Source organism: Sardina pilchardus, unplaced genomic scaffold, assembly GCF_963854185.1.
Source record: "Sardina pilchardus unplaced genomic scaffold, fSarPil1.1 HAP1_SCAFFOLD_144, whole genome shotgun sequence".
Lineage (NCBI taxonomy): Eukaryota > Metazoa > Chordata > Actinopteri > Clupeiformes > Clupeidae > Sardina > Sardina pilchardus.
In genome coordinates this window covers 18,863-36,733 of record NW_026910888.1, presented here as the reverse complement: position 1 = coordinate 36,733, position 17,871 = coordinate 18,863, and the positions used below count along the sequence as shown (strand labels likewise).

The window sequence follows — 17,871 nt, the reverse complement described above, 5'->3', positions numbered from 1 at the left end:
ATATTTCACTGTTTTTGGGAAACAAGAAAAAACACATTTTTTAGAAATAACATTGTTATTTTTCATTGATATTGTAATAGTACATTCACCCAGATGTATGAACAAGTATGCAAAAAGAAAAAGATCAATCATCAATTGCCTACCAAATAAAAGTGACTTAGGCAGAATATGTCTATGACTTAGGCATTTTTTCTCCTACAGATAAATGTAAACTTAACATAACCCAACTTGTTTTTTCTATCCTAAATATAACCAAGATGTGTAGCAGAACATAACATAGCTTGTCAACCCTCAACATTGATAACACTTGTGTCTAATGATGTGACAACCAATACAAGTCAGTTCAGAGTTGACAGAGACACAGGGGTCAAGTGTGTGTTACAGTAGAGGTGGGGTGCAAGGGAGAGGAGGGTGCAGGTAGGAGGAAGAGTATGAAGAGAAAGACAAAGAGTCCCAAGAGTTGCAATACTGTAAATAATGAAATTCGGGCAACAATCATTGTTCTGGTTCATGGAATGCCAATGAGAGAAACAGGACTTTGCGTCCAACCCAAAGATTCAGACTATAGGACAGGAATTGTATAAATGTCCATTATCATACAGTACAGTAATCACTGATCATCCACTGTTACTGCACACTTACAACCCTTTGAGCGCAACTCTGAGAGAATGAAAGAGCTGCAGTTACTGTATCAGTATGTCCAAGTAAGTGTAAATTTAGACACAATAGTACAATATTACAGTATTGCATACTTACAGTATAGCCTACTATCAGAGTCTGTGGCTTCACATTACAAATCATATTCTGTACAGTATCAGTCTGTCTTTCTCTTCACTTACAAAACTATACATTTATTTCATAGAATATTTCTATCCCTATTCTTTAGTTTCATTGTGGTATTTTGTTTTTTACGTAAATTATAATGAATAAACATTCCTCCTGGTCTGGAGCCATACACCCAGCCCTGACAACTGTGTCTTCCATTGTTTGGTGTATTGTCTTATCACTGCTCTGCAGGAGTCTAATTTAGCCTGATGTGTGAATGATTTGAGACCATTAGTTAGCTTTGAGCAAAGTTAAAAGTGTTTTGAGGTGATTGTTCAGTTTTGCAACAAGATTAGATTGAAAGGTTTCGAGAATGTAGTTTGAGAAATGAGTTTTGTGTTCACAGTTTTGAAAAAAGGTAAAGAGTTCTGAAAAAGTGTTCTAGCAATTGTGAAAAACTGTAATGTCTAACCTTAACCTCTCCCACCAAGTTCCACTCAGGTGCTGTGCACACTCATTTTGAAAGATTTCACCTGAAAATTTGCTTCAAAAATGTCTAAATTGCCCACATGTTTTTTTATGGTGATGTTTCTTAAGTGTAAAGACTTGATCTGACAAAAAATGAAGTAATATTTTTCTAGTTTTGGCTAGTTACTTCATCATACCTTATAGCAAAAAAATGTGATTTCAAGATTGCAGTTTTTCACAATTGCTAGAACACTTTTTTCAAAACTCTACCTTTTTCTCAAAACTCTGAACAGAAAACTACTTTTTCAAACTACATTCTCGAAACCCTTGAATCTTGTTGCAAAACTGAACAATCACCTCAAATCAGGCAAAATTAGACTCCTGCAGAGCAGTGATAAGACAATACACCAAACAATGGAAGACACAGTTTTCAGGGCTGGGTGTATGGCTCCTGGAGGAATGTTTATTCATTCTAATTTGAAAAATTAAATATCACAATGAAAATGAAGAATAAAGACTCTACTCATATCCATGAAGAAATAAATCAATAGTTTTGTAAGTGAACAGAAAGACTATGGAGTTTCGTTTGTGCCAAAAAGTTCAAACAATACTTTTTCAAATTCAAACAAAAATCAATTAATCAAAATACCAAATACAAAATCTAAACAAAAAAAATAAAGTCGAAAAAAAAAATCTAAACTCGCAAACAAATTATTTGTGTAGTTGCAAAAAAAAACTGTTTGAATAACTTGTCTTTTGGTTTACAATAACAACAGTCATTTGCAGCGACATCATTCGTTTGTTTGCTCCTGGCTTTTTCAGTTTCGATTCTGGCTCTCGCGTTTGCGCTGCCTGTTTCTTTGCTTGCGATTCTGGCACAAACTTCACATGTGGGTGGGTGTCTGTGGGGTGCATTCCTATTGGCTGATGCGTTTTGACTGACAGCTTTACTATGGATTCAAGCGCAAGAGCTACCCACCTCCCCCCCAGGTAGTGGTGCAACGCTCTTTTTGGCCACTATGTACAGGTATATGCGATGTGGCGCTATTGAGCACAGTATGTCAACCGCCATATGAAGAAGAAGAAGATATTGACCACAGTAAGTAGTTCCGTGGAGCTAGCTACACCAAAGCCATCGATGGGCTACACGCGTTATGGACTCAAAACAATGGGTTTTCCTCACTACTCATTAACCCAAGGTAAGAAGTGTAATCTAATTTGTTATGGGTCTAATTTTCACGTTTATGTGGGATGTTATGGCGTAGTTGTTACAATACTGACGCTGGTTTTAAGGTATCAGATGGCTATCTTAGCATCGTAGGTTTGTCCACATACAAACGAGGCTTTTGATGAAATGTCGCACTACAGTAGCCTAAATTATGAATTCATACCATGTATTTATTTGTTCAGAAGTATATTGTTAATGTCCTCGCGTTATATAAGCGTATGTGTCCGATTATGTCATGAAATATCGCTATGTTGTCAACGGTAGTCTAGCATAGTATGAGCGCGATGGTGCGATCTATCTGTGGTCAGTTCATCAATGGCCCTGGCGATCTCTGGAGGTCCACTCTTTGTGAACGTTTGGAGACCACAGACATAGTGTAACCTTAGTTAGAGTATTGGTTCATTTGCCTGAGAAAGACCCAAGGGTCGAAACGTTACTTTTTGTAAACATGGGAGCTCAAGCAGTGTTGCCAACGTTACCTTCTTCTGTTACATCTCCCCAGGAAATGTTATTAAGCACTGTGACCAGCTCTGTCTTTTGATTAGTACATGTAATTTGTCTTTTGCTTGTGCTTGTGTGTTTGTGCAGAACAACTCATCGTGATGGAGCACCTGTACTCCCTGATACAGCAGGATCTGAGGGGATTCCTCAGACAGGACGCAGATGTGGATTGACAACATCCTGCAGTTTAACTTTATTAGAATAAGTGTTGTTTTGAATAAAGAACAATAAAATTGTACTACTTACTACTTACTACATACTACTTACTGTATGTTAACCTGACTCACCACTTGAATTTCGTTCCACCTAGCTCCTCACATTCATCTGGAACTACTCCATTGGAAATGTATTTCAGAAGGCAGGGCCTTGTCAAAACACCTTTCATATGATTGGATAAACTAATTTATTGACATGCTACTACAACAGGGGTGGGCAAACTAAGGCCCAGGGGCCACATGCGGCCCTCTGCTCTGTTTCATGTGGCCCGCCATGAAGTCAAACACATAAAATTAAATGTGGCCTGTTGTTACATAAACCTGATATACATCCATCACACAGCATGGTTTCATAACTGATGTGCTATGTTTGTCAATGAAAACAAGAGAACAGGCCGCACTATGCATAAGCAATCACCATTTATTCACACAGACGCGTTTCGGCGCTCTGCCTTCCCAGTATGTTTGTCAATACCATCATCAAGCTGTACTTTTGGGAACTCTGACTGAATAAATACATTTTTTTGGAAGGTAACATCACTTTTTCATTGCTTAATTAATCATAGCATATAAGCTTACCATTCTTAACATCCAGCCAGTATAGTTGGTAAACGAGAAACCTATGTATATCAACAATAACAGCAATATCAACAGTCACAACAGTGTCCACGTCCACTGGGTGTGCAAGGGACCAGGCAGAGTCAGCTAGTCATGTGCGGAGCATAGCTGCGTTTTTTGGTTTGTAAAGGACACAGCAGAAGGGTGAGCTGGGTTTGTGGCGGCTGGAAGTCTGCAGGTGTGCAACGGACCGGGCAGAGCCAGCCGGGTGTGTGAGGGAGAGAGCAGCGTCTGTTGGGAGTGTGAAAGCCACAGATTTCAGAGCCACCCTGAGGGGCTGGGCAAAGCCTGCTCTGTGTGTTAGAGACACAACAGGATCTGTTGGGTGTGTGAGGGATGGGGTACAGCGCATTGTGTATGTGAGGGACACAGCTAGATCCATCGGGTGTGTGAGGGATGGGGTACAGCGCATTGTGTATGTGAGGGACACAGCTAGGTCCATCGGGTGTGCGAGGGGTGGGGCAGGGCAGAGCCTGCAGGTACTGTGGAGCAGAGTCTCTCAGGTATGTGAGGCACACAATAGGATCCACCAGGTGTGTGAAAGACGCAGCGGACTCTGTCTGGTGTGTGGTGCTGTGCTGCAGATGGAGAAGAGGCCGTCAGCTGTGCTGTGTTGTGCTGCAGATGAAACAGGGACCGATGGTTGTGATGGCAATGAAGCAGAGGTTGACCAAAGACTGTGTGGTGTGTATGGGACAGAGAAGAGGTCGGTTGAACAGGTCAAACTGCAGGATGTTGTCAATCCACATCTGCGTCCTGTCTGAGGAATCCCCTCAGATCCTGCTGTATCAGGGAGTACAGGTGCTCCATCACGATGAGTTGTTCTGCACAAACACACAAGCACAAGCAAAAGACAAATTACATGTACTAATCAAAAGACAGAGCTGGTCACAGTGCTTAATAACATTTCCTGGGGAGATGTAACAGAAGAAGGTAACGTTGGCAACACTGCTTGAGCTCCCATGTTTACAAAAAGTAACGTTTCGACCCTTGGGTCTTTCTCAGGCAAATGAACCAATACTCTAACTAAGGTTACACTATGTCTGTGGTCTCCAAACGTTCACAAAGAGTGGACCTCCAGAGATCGCCAGGGCCATTGATGAACTGACCACAGATAGATCGCACCATCGCGCTCATACTATGCTAGACTACCGTTGACAACATAGCGATATTTCATGACATAATCGGACACATACGCTTATATAACGCGAGGACATTAACAATATACTTCTGAACAAATAAATACATGGTATGAATTCATAATTTAGGCTACTGTAGTGCGACATTTCATCAAAAGCCTCGTTTGTATGTGGACAAACCTACGATGCTAAGATAGCCATCTGATACCTTAAAACCAGCGTCAGTATTGTAACAACTACGCCATAACATCCCACATAAACGTGAAAATTAGACCCATAACAAATTAGATTACACTTCTTACCTTGGGTTAATGAGTAGTGAGGAAAACCCATTGTTTTGAGTCCATAACGCGTGTAGCCCATCGATGGCTTTGGTGTAGCTAGCTCCACGGAACTACTTACTGTGGTCAATATCTTCTTCTTCTTCATATGGCGGTTGACATACTGTGCTCAATAGCGCCACATCGCATATACCTGTACATAGTGGCCAAAAAGAGCGTTGCACCACTACCTGGGGGGGAGGTGGGTAGCTCTTGCGCTTGAATCCATAGTAAAGCTGTCAGTCAAAACGCATCAGCCAATAGGAATGCACCCCACAGACACCCACCCACATGTGAAGTTTGTGCCAGAATCGCAAGCAAAGAAACAGGCAGCGCAAACGCGAGAGCCAGAATCGAAACTGAAAAAGCCAGGAGCAAACAAACGAATGATGTCGCTGCAAATGACTGTTGTTATTGTAAACCAAAAGACAAGTTATTCAAACAGTTTTTTTTTGCAACTACACAAATAATTTGTTTGCGAGTTTAGATTTTTTTTTTCGACTTTATTTTTTTTGTTTAGATTTTGTATTTGGTATTTTGATTAATTGATTTTTGTTTGAATTTGAAAAAGTATTGTTTGAACTTTTTGGCACAAACGAAACTCCATAAAAGACAGGCCTATACTGTACTGAATATGATGCCACAGACTCTGATAGTACTGTAAGTACAGTATGCAATACTGTAATATTGCATTGTGTTTGAATTTACACTTACTTGGACATACTGATAACTCAGCTCTTTCACTCTCTCAGAGTTGAGCTCAAAGGGTAGTAAGTGTGTAACAGTGAACGTTGTGATTACTGTACTGTATGATTACTGTATGAACGTTGTGATATACTGTACTGTATGATAATGGACATTTACGCTATTCCTGTTCCGTAGTCTAAATCTTTGGATTATTGAAGCCACAGAGAAACTGCTGATGTTGGGTTGGACCATGAAGTCCTGCTTCTCTCATTGGCATTCCATGAACCAGAACGTGGTCAATGATTGCTGCCCGAATTTCATAATTTACAACTCGTGGGACTCTTTGTCTTTCTCCTCATCCTCTTCCTCCTACCTGCACCCTCCTCTTCCTTGTAACCCACCTCTAACGCACACTTGTTGTCCCCTGCATCTCTGTCAACTCTGAACTGACTTATTTTGGTTGTCACATCATTAGACACAAGTGTTATCAATTTTACATGTAAGTGGTGTTCAGATGGAGACAACTGTGCTCTAATTGTGTTCAACTTCCGCCTTGTTTCGTTATCAATATAATTAAGAAGTGCATCAGAATGCACAATGTATGTGTTTAGACTTTTGCAAAAAGGGTTAATGAGTTTGGTAAAATGGGTGAAGGTGGGTGAAAGTGGTCATGGTTTTGCCAAAAAAAGGGAATACTGTAATTCAACAAATGTGTTCAGGTATTCGAGAATTTGATTCAGAGAATGGAGTTTAGTGTTTGAGCAACTGTGAAAAACTGTAAATACACAGTTTATAATCCCTATGAATGACTGAAATTCCATATAGTGTCCAGAATATTGAAGAAATATGAAAAGAGAAGAGCTAATGCTTCACTTGTGGACAGACTTTCTATTGTTTTCTGCCATTTTGATTGTATCAAAACTGTCTAGTTGATGACTTAGGCAGAGAGTGTTTTTGGGCTGTAATAAGAATTGTGATTGGCTAAGAGCATAGGCAGTAATGCAGGGTGATGCAACAGTAGTAGGAGAGTAAAGTTATGCAGATATCTCAATTTGGCCAAAAAATGACTTAGGCAATGGTATCATTTTTTATTAAAAAACGACTTGTATGAGTTCAGGTCAATGAGGCCTACAGGCCATAAATAGCAAATAGAACTTTAAAACATGTAAAGTTCACAAGAAATGAAGCTAGTTAAAAGATCCATAACAACATAAGATGAATATACTGTATGTCTTGTTATGGATTTACAATCAACTAAAATAGGGTCGGTCATTTTTGACCGGGAACACAAAAGATGTGATTTTGTGCCACTGTTAGGAATTTGAAATGGTTTCAAAACAAAGGTATTTTTAAAATTGAACATGAAGTATTCTGTGATAAATAGCACAATATATTTATCTTTATGTTGATTAGAGCCAAAATAATGCATATATTATGCTATTTTTACTAAAAAAAACGACTTGTATGAGCTCAGGTCAATGAGGCCTACAGGCCAGAAATAGCAAATAGAACTTTAAAACATGTAATGTTCACAAGGACTTGAGCTAATTAAAAGATACATAACAACATTAGGTGAATACATATGTATAACTATGGGTTTACAATCAACTATACTGGGGTTGGTCATTTTTGACCGGGAACACAAAACTGATTAACATGAAATGAACACAACAGGAGGGATCATTTAAAAGCGTGAAGTTGCAGCCCTCAGTGTTGATGTTTACATATTGTGTGTTTTGGCTTGATGCGCCACCCTCCACGTATCTACTAATCACAGAGTCAGTAGTGTTTTGGCATCTGGATTGCCAACTTTGACTCAGGGGGGAGGGGGAGTGTGGATACACCACCACCAGTATTTTGAAAGTGATTGGAGTAGGCCTACCAGTTTTGGCCAAAATCCTACATACTGTTCCTTTCAGTATAACTACACCAAAGTCCCTTCTAAAGTCCAGATACTGACCCAGTGACAGTTTCCTCAAAAACGGTTGGAAATTTGACAGGGGGGGGCATTCACCTGACAGGTTGGATCTCTGAAAATAGGTGAGCGCTATCTGAATTCCAGATTATCCAGCCATATCCAACTTCCTATTTCAACTTTTCTATTTTTCATCAACACTTATATGTTTACTTAGTGAGTATTATGTGTGTGTTGATGGGGTAGGAGAGAGAATGATGTCCTTGGAAATGGACGTCAATGAACTTCTATCCACAATGACCAACTGAGCAAATCCACATTTGCTAACGGGTTAGTTTAGGTTCAACCATGCTAAGAATGGACTATTTCTCTTGTACATATTTGATAACAAAACATTTCAGATTTGACATTTCGCAACACAAATGTACAGCTTTAGTTTATTGAAAGCATTTTAAACCAAAATGGAAAAGCACAATTCTATATATTTATATGTTGACATATGTTGTCTACGGATAGAACACTGATCCCAACAATGCAGTCATAAAATTGAAATTGAGTTAAAAAAAACAAACAAACAAACTAAAACATTTGAATTCCAGATAAAACTATCAGTAAATGAATTTATCTGTGTGATTATATTATTTTTGGATTTCTTGTGGGCTGTGGAATAAAGGGGGAAGTTCCTTTAATCCCACAATGTGCCACTGCTGTTGGTAAAACATCCATAAATATGTTGATACGGCAGAGGAATTCACATTACACATTCAGATAAGAAAGGAGAGTATAATTGTACCTGAGACAACAGCGAGGACAGCCATCGACATCTTCGTCTCTGATGAGAGTTTCATGAAATGGGCATGTTTTCCTCTTTCTCAGTAAAGTCGTCAAAGCTATGTCAGCAAATTAATATGTCATCATACTTATTTAAAAAAAAAAAAAAAAAAAAAAAAACTGTTGACTGATCAATTACATTATATCTCAAAATTAATATAGCTCAGCAAGATAAATTCCCTTCAACAATACTGGTACAAACCATTCTATTTATTCTATTAAACAGAGGGGTATTTTCACAAAACCTAGATAAATGATTAAACTGGAATTTGACTGGATGACTTTTGCCTTGGTTTCACAAAATAGATGACACATAAGTTGCCATGGGGAATTATTAACCTCTATACCTGGTTCTGACCAGGCTAACAGCCAAGCAAGGTAATTGGTTCAGCTAGCTGTCATTCAGACCTCTATGTGAATTTGTTAAGAACTTTATTCAATTTATATAGTATTTGCATGTATTTACTCACAAAACACAACAGATTGCCAGCCTAATACCTTATGGTTATAATTATTACAGTGACATACTCATTGTTTGCTTCTTTTGTTTATTTACAATAAACAATGGAGCAACTGTATTTCACCTGAGGAGGCGCTAAAATCGACTTTCTTTTTATTGTAAAATAATGTTTATTTTGGTGTTCCCAAAACACCAGTAACTACATGCATTTATTCTGTGAATGGGACATGGTATACTATTGGTACTTTACACGCTAAATGTCCATATACTTTTCCATTTCCACATGGATTTTCATGGCCCTACTAGCTACACCACATACACATGAAAATGACAAGTAATTACAAACATGCCTTGTCATTTGTTGTGGAGACTTAAAATGATGGGAAAACATTAATAAACTGATTCCAGATAAAATAATGATTGACACCAAATTAATAAAATTAAGAAGTCTAGGGCTCTTTTGGAAGTCAAGAGACATTTAGTGCAGACATTACTGTAAATTGTTTACACATGCTTATTATGAGTTGGTCTCCATCCTAGAAAATTTGGGGAGGTTAAGGAAAACATTTGTCTAGATGTCAATGCCCAAACATGGCATGAGTTCAAGCTGTAAAAATGAAAGAATTTCAAGGTCTGAAAAATATATGAAGACAAGATTTGCACAGAAATATTTCACAGGTCTTGGTTTTAGGACCCATTGATGATAAAGACAAAATTTGAACAAAATCTGAGACGGTGCAGTAACAACCTTGTCTGATTTGACACAGAATCACTCATTTAGATTTTTTGTCAGTAGGCTAAACCTTTTGGTCTCCTGTCAATTTGAACTACAGGTCACAACATAAGAAGAGGAAGCAGACGAAAATTTTAACCAAAAGCGATAATTTATTAAACAATTTACTAACATTTAGCAAAAGCAATAATTATGTCTAGAGGGTAGAGGTATGTGTGTTCATGCTATTTGACTGAGTAGGAGTGCGTGCATCGAAAATGACAGAAACAGAAGAGTGCATGTTGCCTTGCTTTCATTAGCCAGGTAAGTCAACTGCCAAACTACATGGTAGCACTGTAGCTGCATGACCGGTAAAGTAAGTTGTTGCATCATCTCACTGTAGCCTACTCTTCATAGCATGTTCATAGAAAATGTGTTGGAGAGGTCAACCTGTTTAATGGAAAACATTAGTGGTAAAGTTTAGATATAGTAGACAGACAGACAGACAGACAGACAGACAGTTACACAGTTTTACTACTTCATCAGTTATTATAGTTGATGCATTTTGCTGGTAGGCTGTTAATAAAATGATGCATATCTGAGGTATGTCATCTGGTAAATAATATCAATCTGGTCATCTATATTTCTTAAATTATACTCAATACTCAAATTTGGCCAATATTTAAAATCCCATGTGTTTTTTTATGTCACAATTGGGACACATTACAGAATGAGTGTAGGTCAGTTTTCTACCAACAGCTAAATAAGGTGTGCTGAAGAGATGCAGTTTTTAACTAAGTCTTAAGATGAAAATTATGCCACATAATGACGTATTTTGAGATACACAAACATGCATGTGGTTTGTCAAGTGCTTACCCTGATCAAGGCACTGCTTAAGTCAATTCTGGATCTGTGAGACTACTACATGACATCCAAACATACCCCAACAGTCTCAGCTATAGTTTTGATAGATGACCATTTCATAGTCACTGCCTGTTGCAGTTGGTCCATGCAGCTCTTCTACATTCACATAGTCTTCTTCCAGATCTCCTTCAGTGTCATCATCTTCATAGTCGTTGTCTATAGCATTTGGGCCATGCTGCTCTTCTTCTTCTTCCTGATTTCCACCAGTGTCTTTACCATGATCCCTCTGGACAGCGGGCATGACTGCATACGTATAGATGTTCTCATCTTCATCAGGTGACCCACCTGTTCCATGATGAAATTCATATGTGCTGGCAGAACCTGTTCCAAGGCATTTGTTTTGAGACCACAATTATAAATACTGTACATGCTTAATGAGCAAGTGGAAGAAACAGTTTTTGCAGTCTGTATTTAACTAGATGCACCGCATAGCGGTACACTCAGTTCTCAATTCTCTCCACAAAAATAAATTACACTTGTCAACTTTCCTGTACAGTATCTCTGATTTGTGCAATATATGTTCATAATGTATCTCCTACTCTTGCAGCTCATGTGTATATGAGTGTGTGCAAGTGTGAGTTTGCTTTTGTGTTTAAAAAGTGTGTGTGTGTGTGTGTGTGTGTGAATGTGCGCGTGTGCTACGCTAGCAGCGGTCATAATTAATGAGATGATTTCTGACTCACTGTATATATCATTGTTCATCTGGATTGTGTGTGTATGTGTGTCACTCAAACACTTTGTCTTCACCAGGTACAGGATGGAAGGGATCAGTAAAAGTAGGAACAATCCTGAAATCACTCCAGATGCAATGATGGGAGCCAGGGATGCTGGAAAATTAGCAGGTCATTACAAGAGAAAACAATAAACAAACAAACAAATAATAACTTGTGTGTTGAATGTTTACCTCTTATGATGACTGTCAGTGGTGCTGTCTGTGTTGACTTGAAGGTGCGGCTGGACACAGTGACCTCATAGACACAGCTGTAGTTGCCCTGGTGGGAGTAGTCTGCCTCAGGAATGTAGAAGGAGGCTGAGTGGTTGATGGCGAGCTGAGTCCTGGTGCTGTTAGACCCATCAAAGATGAGGTGGAAGGAGCCTCCTTGGTGCTGTGGCTCAGTAGAGCAGATGAGGGAGAGGCTGTGGCCTCTGGTCACCTCTGGCCCCTGAGGCCCCCAGAACAGCCCTCCATCTGGGGCACTGAGAGAGATGTTGGGCTGCACAAGCACCACTGGGGAAGGAGGCAGTTTATCAGTGGAGGATTAATATGAGATGTCATGTGACAAGAGCTACTGTAGAATGGCTCTTCATGTAAGTCAATGAAGAGACAACTCATTATGTCCAAACCTTTGAACCGTTACAACATTACTTAACAAAACACATGCATGTGTCCATATTATGATATATTACCAACTACAGAGAGGCCAACAGTAGCACTAGGGGGGGATGTGAATTCTCGTCTGGAAACCCTTGTTTCATACTGGCAGTAGTAGCGTCCTTCATGGATAAAGTCCATTTGAGGAATGGTGAAGAGGGCAGAGGTTCCAGTGGCTGTCTTGGTGTCTGTAAATGACCCAGAGAGCTGCTGTAGGGTGAATGTACCACCCAGGTGCTGTGTGATGGAGCATCTCATCTGGGCAGACTGACCCCAAGAAACCTCTCTGCTGGTGTCCAGTGTAAGACTTGGCTTCTGTAGTACAACTGGAAAAAAATAACGTGAGATGGAACAAACAAACAAACTAGAGGGGCAGACGTCTGCTACCCTCTACGACTACTAGTACTGCTTCTGTAGTGCAACTGCAACAGAAGTGGAGCGTAGAGTGCAACAAGACAAACAATACAGAGAAAACATGATAATCACATATCATGGCAGGACGCTAATGACTACACTTAACTTGATTTCTGCTTGATGTGATTAGTCCATTTACCCAATCATTTCCTTCACTTTATCATTGTGCGCCTGGTTAGCTGACACCTCTTTACTCACCTTCAGTGATGCTAATGGGTTGACTACGAGTAGACAAAGAGGAGTAGGCACATGTGTAACTGCCCTGGTGAGAGGAGTCCACATTAGACAGAGTAAACGTAGCACTTCTCTGGGAGGAACCAAGAGCCTTTGAATTCACATAAACTCCATTTCTGTACAGAAGTAAGGTGCCATTGCACTGGCTTGCACTCCTAGAGCATCTGATCTGAACAGTTTCTCCAGCTGAGACTGCTGAGTATGACGAGAAGAGAGATATGGAGGGACCTGGAAATGGAAAAAGTGCCACATTTTGATTTGTGTTTTCAGCAAGTTTACTTTGATGCCATGATACATGCCGTATTTACTCACCTTTCAAGGAACACACCACCCCTGCATCCTCATTGTGGCCACAGTTATGCGTTCCTCTGTAGGAGCACTGGGTCAGAGACTGTTCAGTACCAGAGCAACTGACATCATTCATTAAAATATGCCCAGTCCCTTGACCATAGAATGCTGACTGAAGGGCACAAACAGCAGTGCCACACCGCAGCTGTCTGCACACCACCTCAGCATCACTCATGTCCCAGCCATCATCACACACAGTTCCCCACTGGTAACCAGGCAAAGATTTGGAAAAGAGACGCACCTCCACTCGACCTGAGCACCGACTGTTCCCATTCACCAGCCTGATCTGGGCAGCCACTAAGAAATACAAGATACAACCCTCACAGCCAAAACATAACTTAACATAACATAACATACTATTATTATACCATCATGGTGGATGGATATCTTGATGGTTGGAGATACTGTGCAAGAGGTTTAGATGTGAAATGTTTACATTTGTATTCCAATACAGTACAGTATAAGTTAATGCAATGCTGTGAAGGACTGAAAAGCACTTGTGAGTTTGTGTGATCATTGGGGAGGTACTTCACTCACCAGCTGCTGAGGGGACACTGAGAGAAAGAACTGCAAAAGGAGAAACAGACCAAGGGGTGTTGTATGTAAACATTTAGATACAATCAGATGTGATATTTGTTTAATATACAGTACGCTTAATAACAATAAGCATATAATCACAACTACCTTGACAAATGCATCAATATAAATTCTGATTCTAATTTGTAATGACTGTTCAAATTCAATGTCTAATCTCACATAACCCTGACCAACATTGTTGTCATATACAGCATGTGTTCTGTGTTCTACAGCCAACCCAGGTTTAAATGACAGAGTTTTGTTTTTTCAACAACACTTTTCCTTTTCTAAATCTCTGTACAATTTTGTACAAAATTGTGTAGATGTGTGTGTTGACGGCCATAGGAGAGCAAGGCTGTAGCCATGGTGTCAGCTCCAGGGTTGGGTCAGATTACTTTGAAATGTAATGGATTACTGACTACAGAATACATGGCAAATTTTGTAATCAGTAACGTAATCAGTTGGATTACCCAAAACATGTAACGTAATCTGATTCCTTTTGGATTACTTTTTACACAACTTGTAGGCTATACAACATACACAATCTTATTTTCCACTGTCTTTAATTCATAGATGTGGCGAAGTATTGAATGTTTTTTTCCCCGACTGGAACGGGTCTATTCCCAGATAGCAAAAGACTGGCGGACCAGGACCACTGTCTGTCAGCCCACCGGGGGTAGACCTGGCACTCCGCTGGCGTTTTGCTCATCGGTTCTCTGGCGGTCCACTAGAGAGTTGCCTCAATATTTTTTCACTATTGGTTTTCATTTATTCAGTTAGGCTATAGGCTACTCCATCCATAATTTTCATAACACTTGATGTCCTTTCTTAATATTCATGATAAGTTCATTTCAAGAGATGGTGGTCCAACGGTGAACCACAAGTGGCATGCAACTAGCGGTGCACTATTTGCCAATCTGATTTTGCTATCTGGGTTGGCTACCGTTGATGGTTCCTCCAAGAAACTACACAGGCAATTGGATGATAATGACATCTAGCGCAAACGAATGAGCTGTTTTTGTCAAATTAAAACACTAGGCTAGGCTATCATTAAAAAGTTTAATTGTTTCCATGATTAAATGTAATCAGGTAATCCCCAACAATGTAACTGTATTCTGATTATTCATTTTTGTATAGTATTCTGGGCTGATTACAGTTACTTATTTGTTGTACTCTGATTACGTAATCTAGATTACATGTATTCGATTACTACCCAACCCTGGTCAGCTCCGAGCTGGGCTTGGCCCCTTAGTTTTAGTGAAAGGAACTCTGAATGCTTCAGCATTAACCAAGAGATATTGGACAATTCCATGCTCCCAACTTTGTGGAAACAGTGAGGGCCAGATGTACTAAGACAGCGCTAATACCGAGTTTTCGTATGCGCAGAATGCGAACGCTGTGCTTTACTATATTGCGTGGAATTTACTAAGCTGTCACTCCACTACGTTATTTGCGTCCAACACCGCCCGTTCCCGCCCCCTGTAACACGCCAATTGCGGGTGCAAAGCTAAACCACAAGCGCAGTTGAATATTGCAACATTAAAAAGAGTCAACGTTTAGCGATCATACATGATACAAAGAGATGTCAACGAGCAGCGACAGACAGAGTAGGCCTAGTAGTTAAAGGCTACTAATCCACTTTAAAAAAAAAACTTGAACTATTTACTACACGTAGACCAGGGCAGGGCTATGACTTAATACTTGGTCTAACAGATTGAGAAGGGCTATGTCGTGAAAGAGACAATACGATATTACAGAGGCAAACGAAAGTTAAGGTTGCCTTTGACATAGTACAAGAAAACTGATGCTCTGAATACTGATTCAGCTGTCTCTAAACGTTTTTCGAAGAGAAGCAGTCAACCGCAATTTGGATTACACCTGCTTTTAGCAGGCGGAAGTTTTTCAACGCAAAATAGACGTGCGCTGTTTTCATACATATGGCGGAATACTTAATCAATCGCTATTAGCACCTCTCCTCCCCTGTACTTGCGCGTTACACCCATTTTCAGCTGATCCGCCCAGGAATTAATATGCATGACACGGAAAAGCGCAAATAGCCATTCTCAGCTCCCACTGCAGGCAGTCTGCGCGTTTCTCTCATTGCGGCCTGTTAATACATATTCTCCCCATGTTTTTACGCGCACGCTACGTCTGAAATGGGCGCAAAACGTTAGTACATCTGGCCCTGAGTGTACACTCACAACAGTGAGTGCAGGCCCATAAAGACATGGATGACAGAGTTTGGTGTAGATGAACTTGACTGGCCTGCACAGAGTCCTGACCACAATCCGATAGAACACTAGTTATTGGACTATGGTGTATGTTGGTAGCCAGAGATGAACAGGAATAGTATACTGTAGGTTCAAGTGATGATGTTCGATCGACATTAAAGTTTGAGCATACGCTCATTGTGAATTAAACCTAATTAAGTCTCATCATTAAGACAAAATGACACACAATCCCACTATTCTCAGTAAGCATGCATCACATCATATGCACAGCGCTGCGTGTGTTAACATTCTAATCAATAGGCAAACATATTAGTGTCAAAGTGAAGATGTAAGGACCAGAATATAACAGAAGATGCCGTTACAACACAGAAAACAAACGAGTGCACTGAGAGCCTTTCGTGCAAGCCCATTCGTGGGGCCTATTAGGAAGTGAACAGGCTCTCCGAACATTGGTTCTGACTTTAGGCTATTACCGCCAGTGCATAATAGGCTGAACATTTTCTCCCCAAGTTGTAAGCCGTCGCCACATTTGAAAATTGCAATGTCATTTAGGCTATACCTTCGTTTCTAACATAGGGTACTAACCAGCCCCACTTTTTCCTGCATGGATGCGTGATTGAGTGCATATTAATGTAACATGCGGAGCAACATCCATTTAAGAAGCCTATAAAAAGTTAATTTCTGACATTAGGCCACTAGAATATTAATGCATTATTTATGTTGAAAGACATATGAAAGATATGAATGACACAGTCACGCACAGTCATCCTTCCAACTACAATAGCACTACGTTTCACTTTGGGTATCATTGCGAGAAAATAGGCGACATTTTAATATTATATGGAAGTTCCCTTTCAGTCTGATCGGCTCCAAAAAAGGCCTGTTACACCTTTCCACCAAGATTTATGAAAAAATAATTCACCCTAAACATTCAGATTAAGAAATTTGATCTTAATGTTAAGGTTTCCATTGAATTTCAAGGTTTCTCAGTTTAGTTTAGCCTCAGACCACAGTCAAGTTACTCACTCACTGTAAACGGTAGTCATTTTGGAAGCATGTTAACTGTATACTTATTTTCCATATGTGTTCTCTACAACATTGATCTCAACATAAAAGTCATAACATTTAACAACAATTGAAAGCCAATTTGAAATAGTCGTTATTGGACATTTAAAATCCAGATAAATGCTGCTATGAATGTATTTTATCTGATTTGTGTAAAAACAGACATTTTACATTTCTTGTGGGCTGTAGTGGAACTAACTAATGCCATAATTTGCCACTGCTGTATCTAAAACACCCCCAGAAATCATGCCACAGAGGACTTGCACCTCACTCATTCAGATTAGAAAATTGATCTTCATCTTACCTGAAATTAGAGCAAGAACAGCCATCAACATCTGCTTCCTTGATGAGAATTTCTTGAAATGGACAGGTCTTCCTCTTTCTCAGTTCAGTTTAGCCTCTTTTAACCTGACCGTAGTCAAGTAAGTCACTCAATGTAAACTAGGAAGTCATCTTGTTGTCTTACATTCAACAGGAAGCAGGTTAACTGTAGATCTACAATATATAATTTGCTTGAACAACCCATTCTTGGTTTTTAGATTTGGATACAGACCATTTTTCTTGTAGATATTTGAGAGCAAATAAAGGTTTGATTTGATATTTGAGAGGACAAATGCTCAGGTTTATTTGGATAGCACAAACAGAATGGGATGGTTTTCAAAATGGTCAAGAATGTTAAAAAAGGATGTGGTGAACCAACACAAAGACAGACAGAGAGAATCAAAACACTGAGGGCCGATAGAGGGCTATAAAGTGAACAGAGTCTGGACAGGGATACTGACAGAACAGCCTTCAAATCTACCAGACCATTCTCAGTTATAGTTTTGATAGCACAGTTATACTGTAGT

The 17,871-nt window shown here is 39.7% G+C and overlaps 2 protein-coding genes and 1 long non-coding RNA gene across 3 annotated transcripts in view; 1 reads left to right on the top strand and 2 right to left on the bottom strand.

Annotated features, from left to right (window-relative positions):
• LOC134074654 (uncharacterized) overlaps positions 1–8,908 on the bottom strand; it is a 33,832-nt gene extending 24,924 nt beyond the window's left edge. Inside the window, exon 1 of the mRNA XM_062530463.1 lies at positions 8,650–8,908. Coding sequence (XP_062386447.1) covers positions 8,650–8,704 — 55 coding nt within the window. The 5' untranslated portion in view covers positions 8,705–8,908. The remainder of the gene's footprint in view (positions 1–8,649) is intronic.
• Positions 1,919–3,200, top strand: LOC134074655 (uncharacterized). Its single transcript, XR_009937870.1, has 2 exons — positions 1,919–2,432; positions 3,050–3,200. It is a non-coding gene; the product is annotated as an uncharacterized LOC134074655 (long non-coding RNA).
• A 1,179-nt stretch (positions 8,909–10,087) lies between the features above and the next one.
• LOC134074653 (uncharacterized) lies at positions 10,088–17,394 on the bottom strand. Its single transcript, XM_062530462.1, has 9 exons — positions 17,328–17,394; positions 13,689–13,718; positions 13,116–13,448; positions 12,768–13,031; positions 12,191–12,481; positions 11,688–12,011; positions 11,467–11,610; positions 10,736–11,104; positions 10,088–10,309 (listed from the first exon to the last, which is right to left on the bottom strand). The coding sequence occupies exons 1-8, from the start codon at positions 17,356–17,358 to the stop codon at positions 10,812–10,814; spliced, it is 1,710 nt and encodes a 569-aa protein (XP_062386446.1). The 5' UTR covers positions 17,359–17,394; the 3' UTR covers positions 10,088–10,309; positions 10,736–10,811.
• Positions 17,395–17,871: the final 477 nt, after the last annotated feature.

Bases quoted from the DNA above. Each gene is read 5' to 3' on its own strand.
- LOC134074653 (XM_062530462.1), bottom strand. From the start codon at position 17,358: ATGTTGATGGCTGTTCTTGCTCTAATTTCAG. The intron at 13,032-13,115 runs GTGAGTAAATAC...TTCCATTTCCAG, and splicing joins GGTGGTGTGTTCCTTGAAAG to GTCCCTCCATATCTCTCTTC. The intron at 11,105-11,466 runs GTGAGTCAGAAA...GCCTTGGAACAG, and splicing joins GATGAACAATGATATATACA to GTTCTGCCAGCACATATGAA.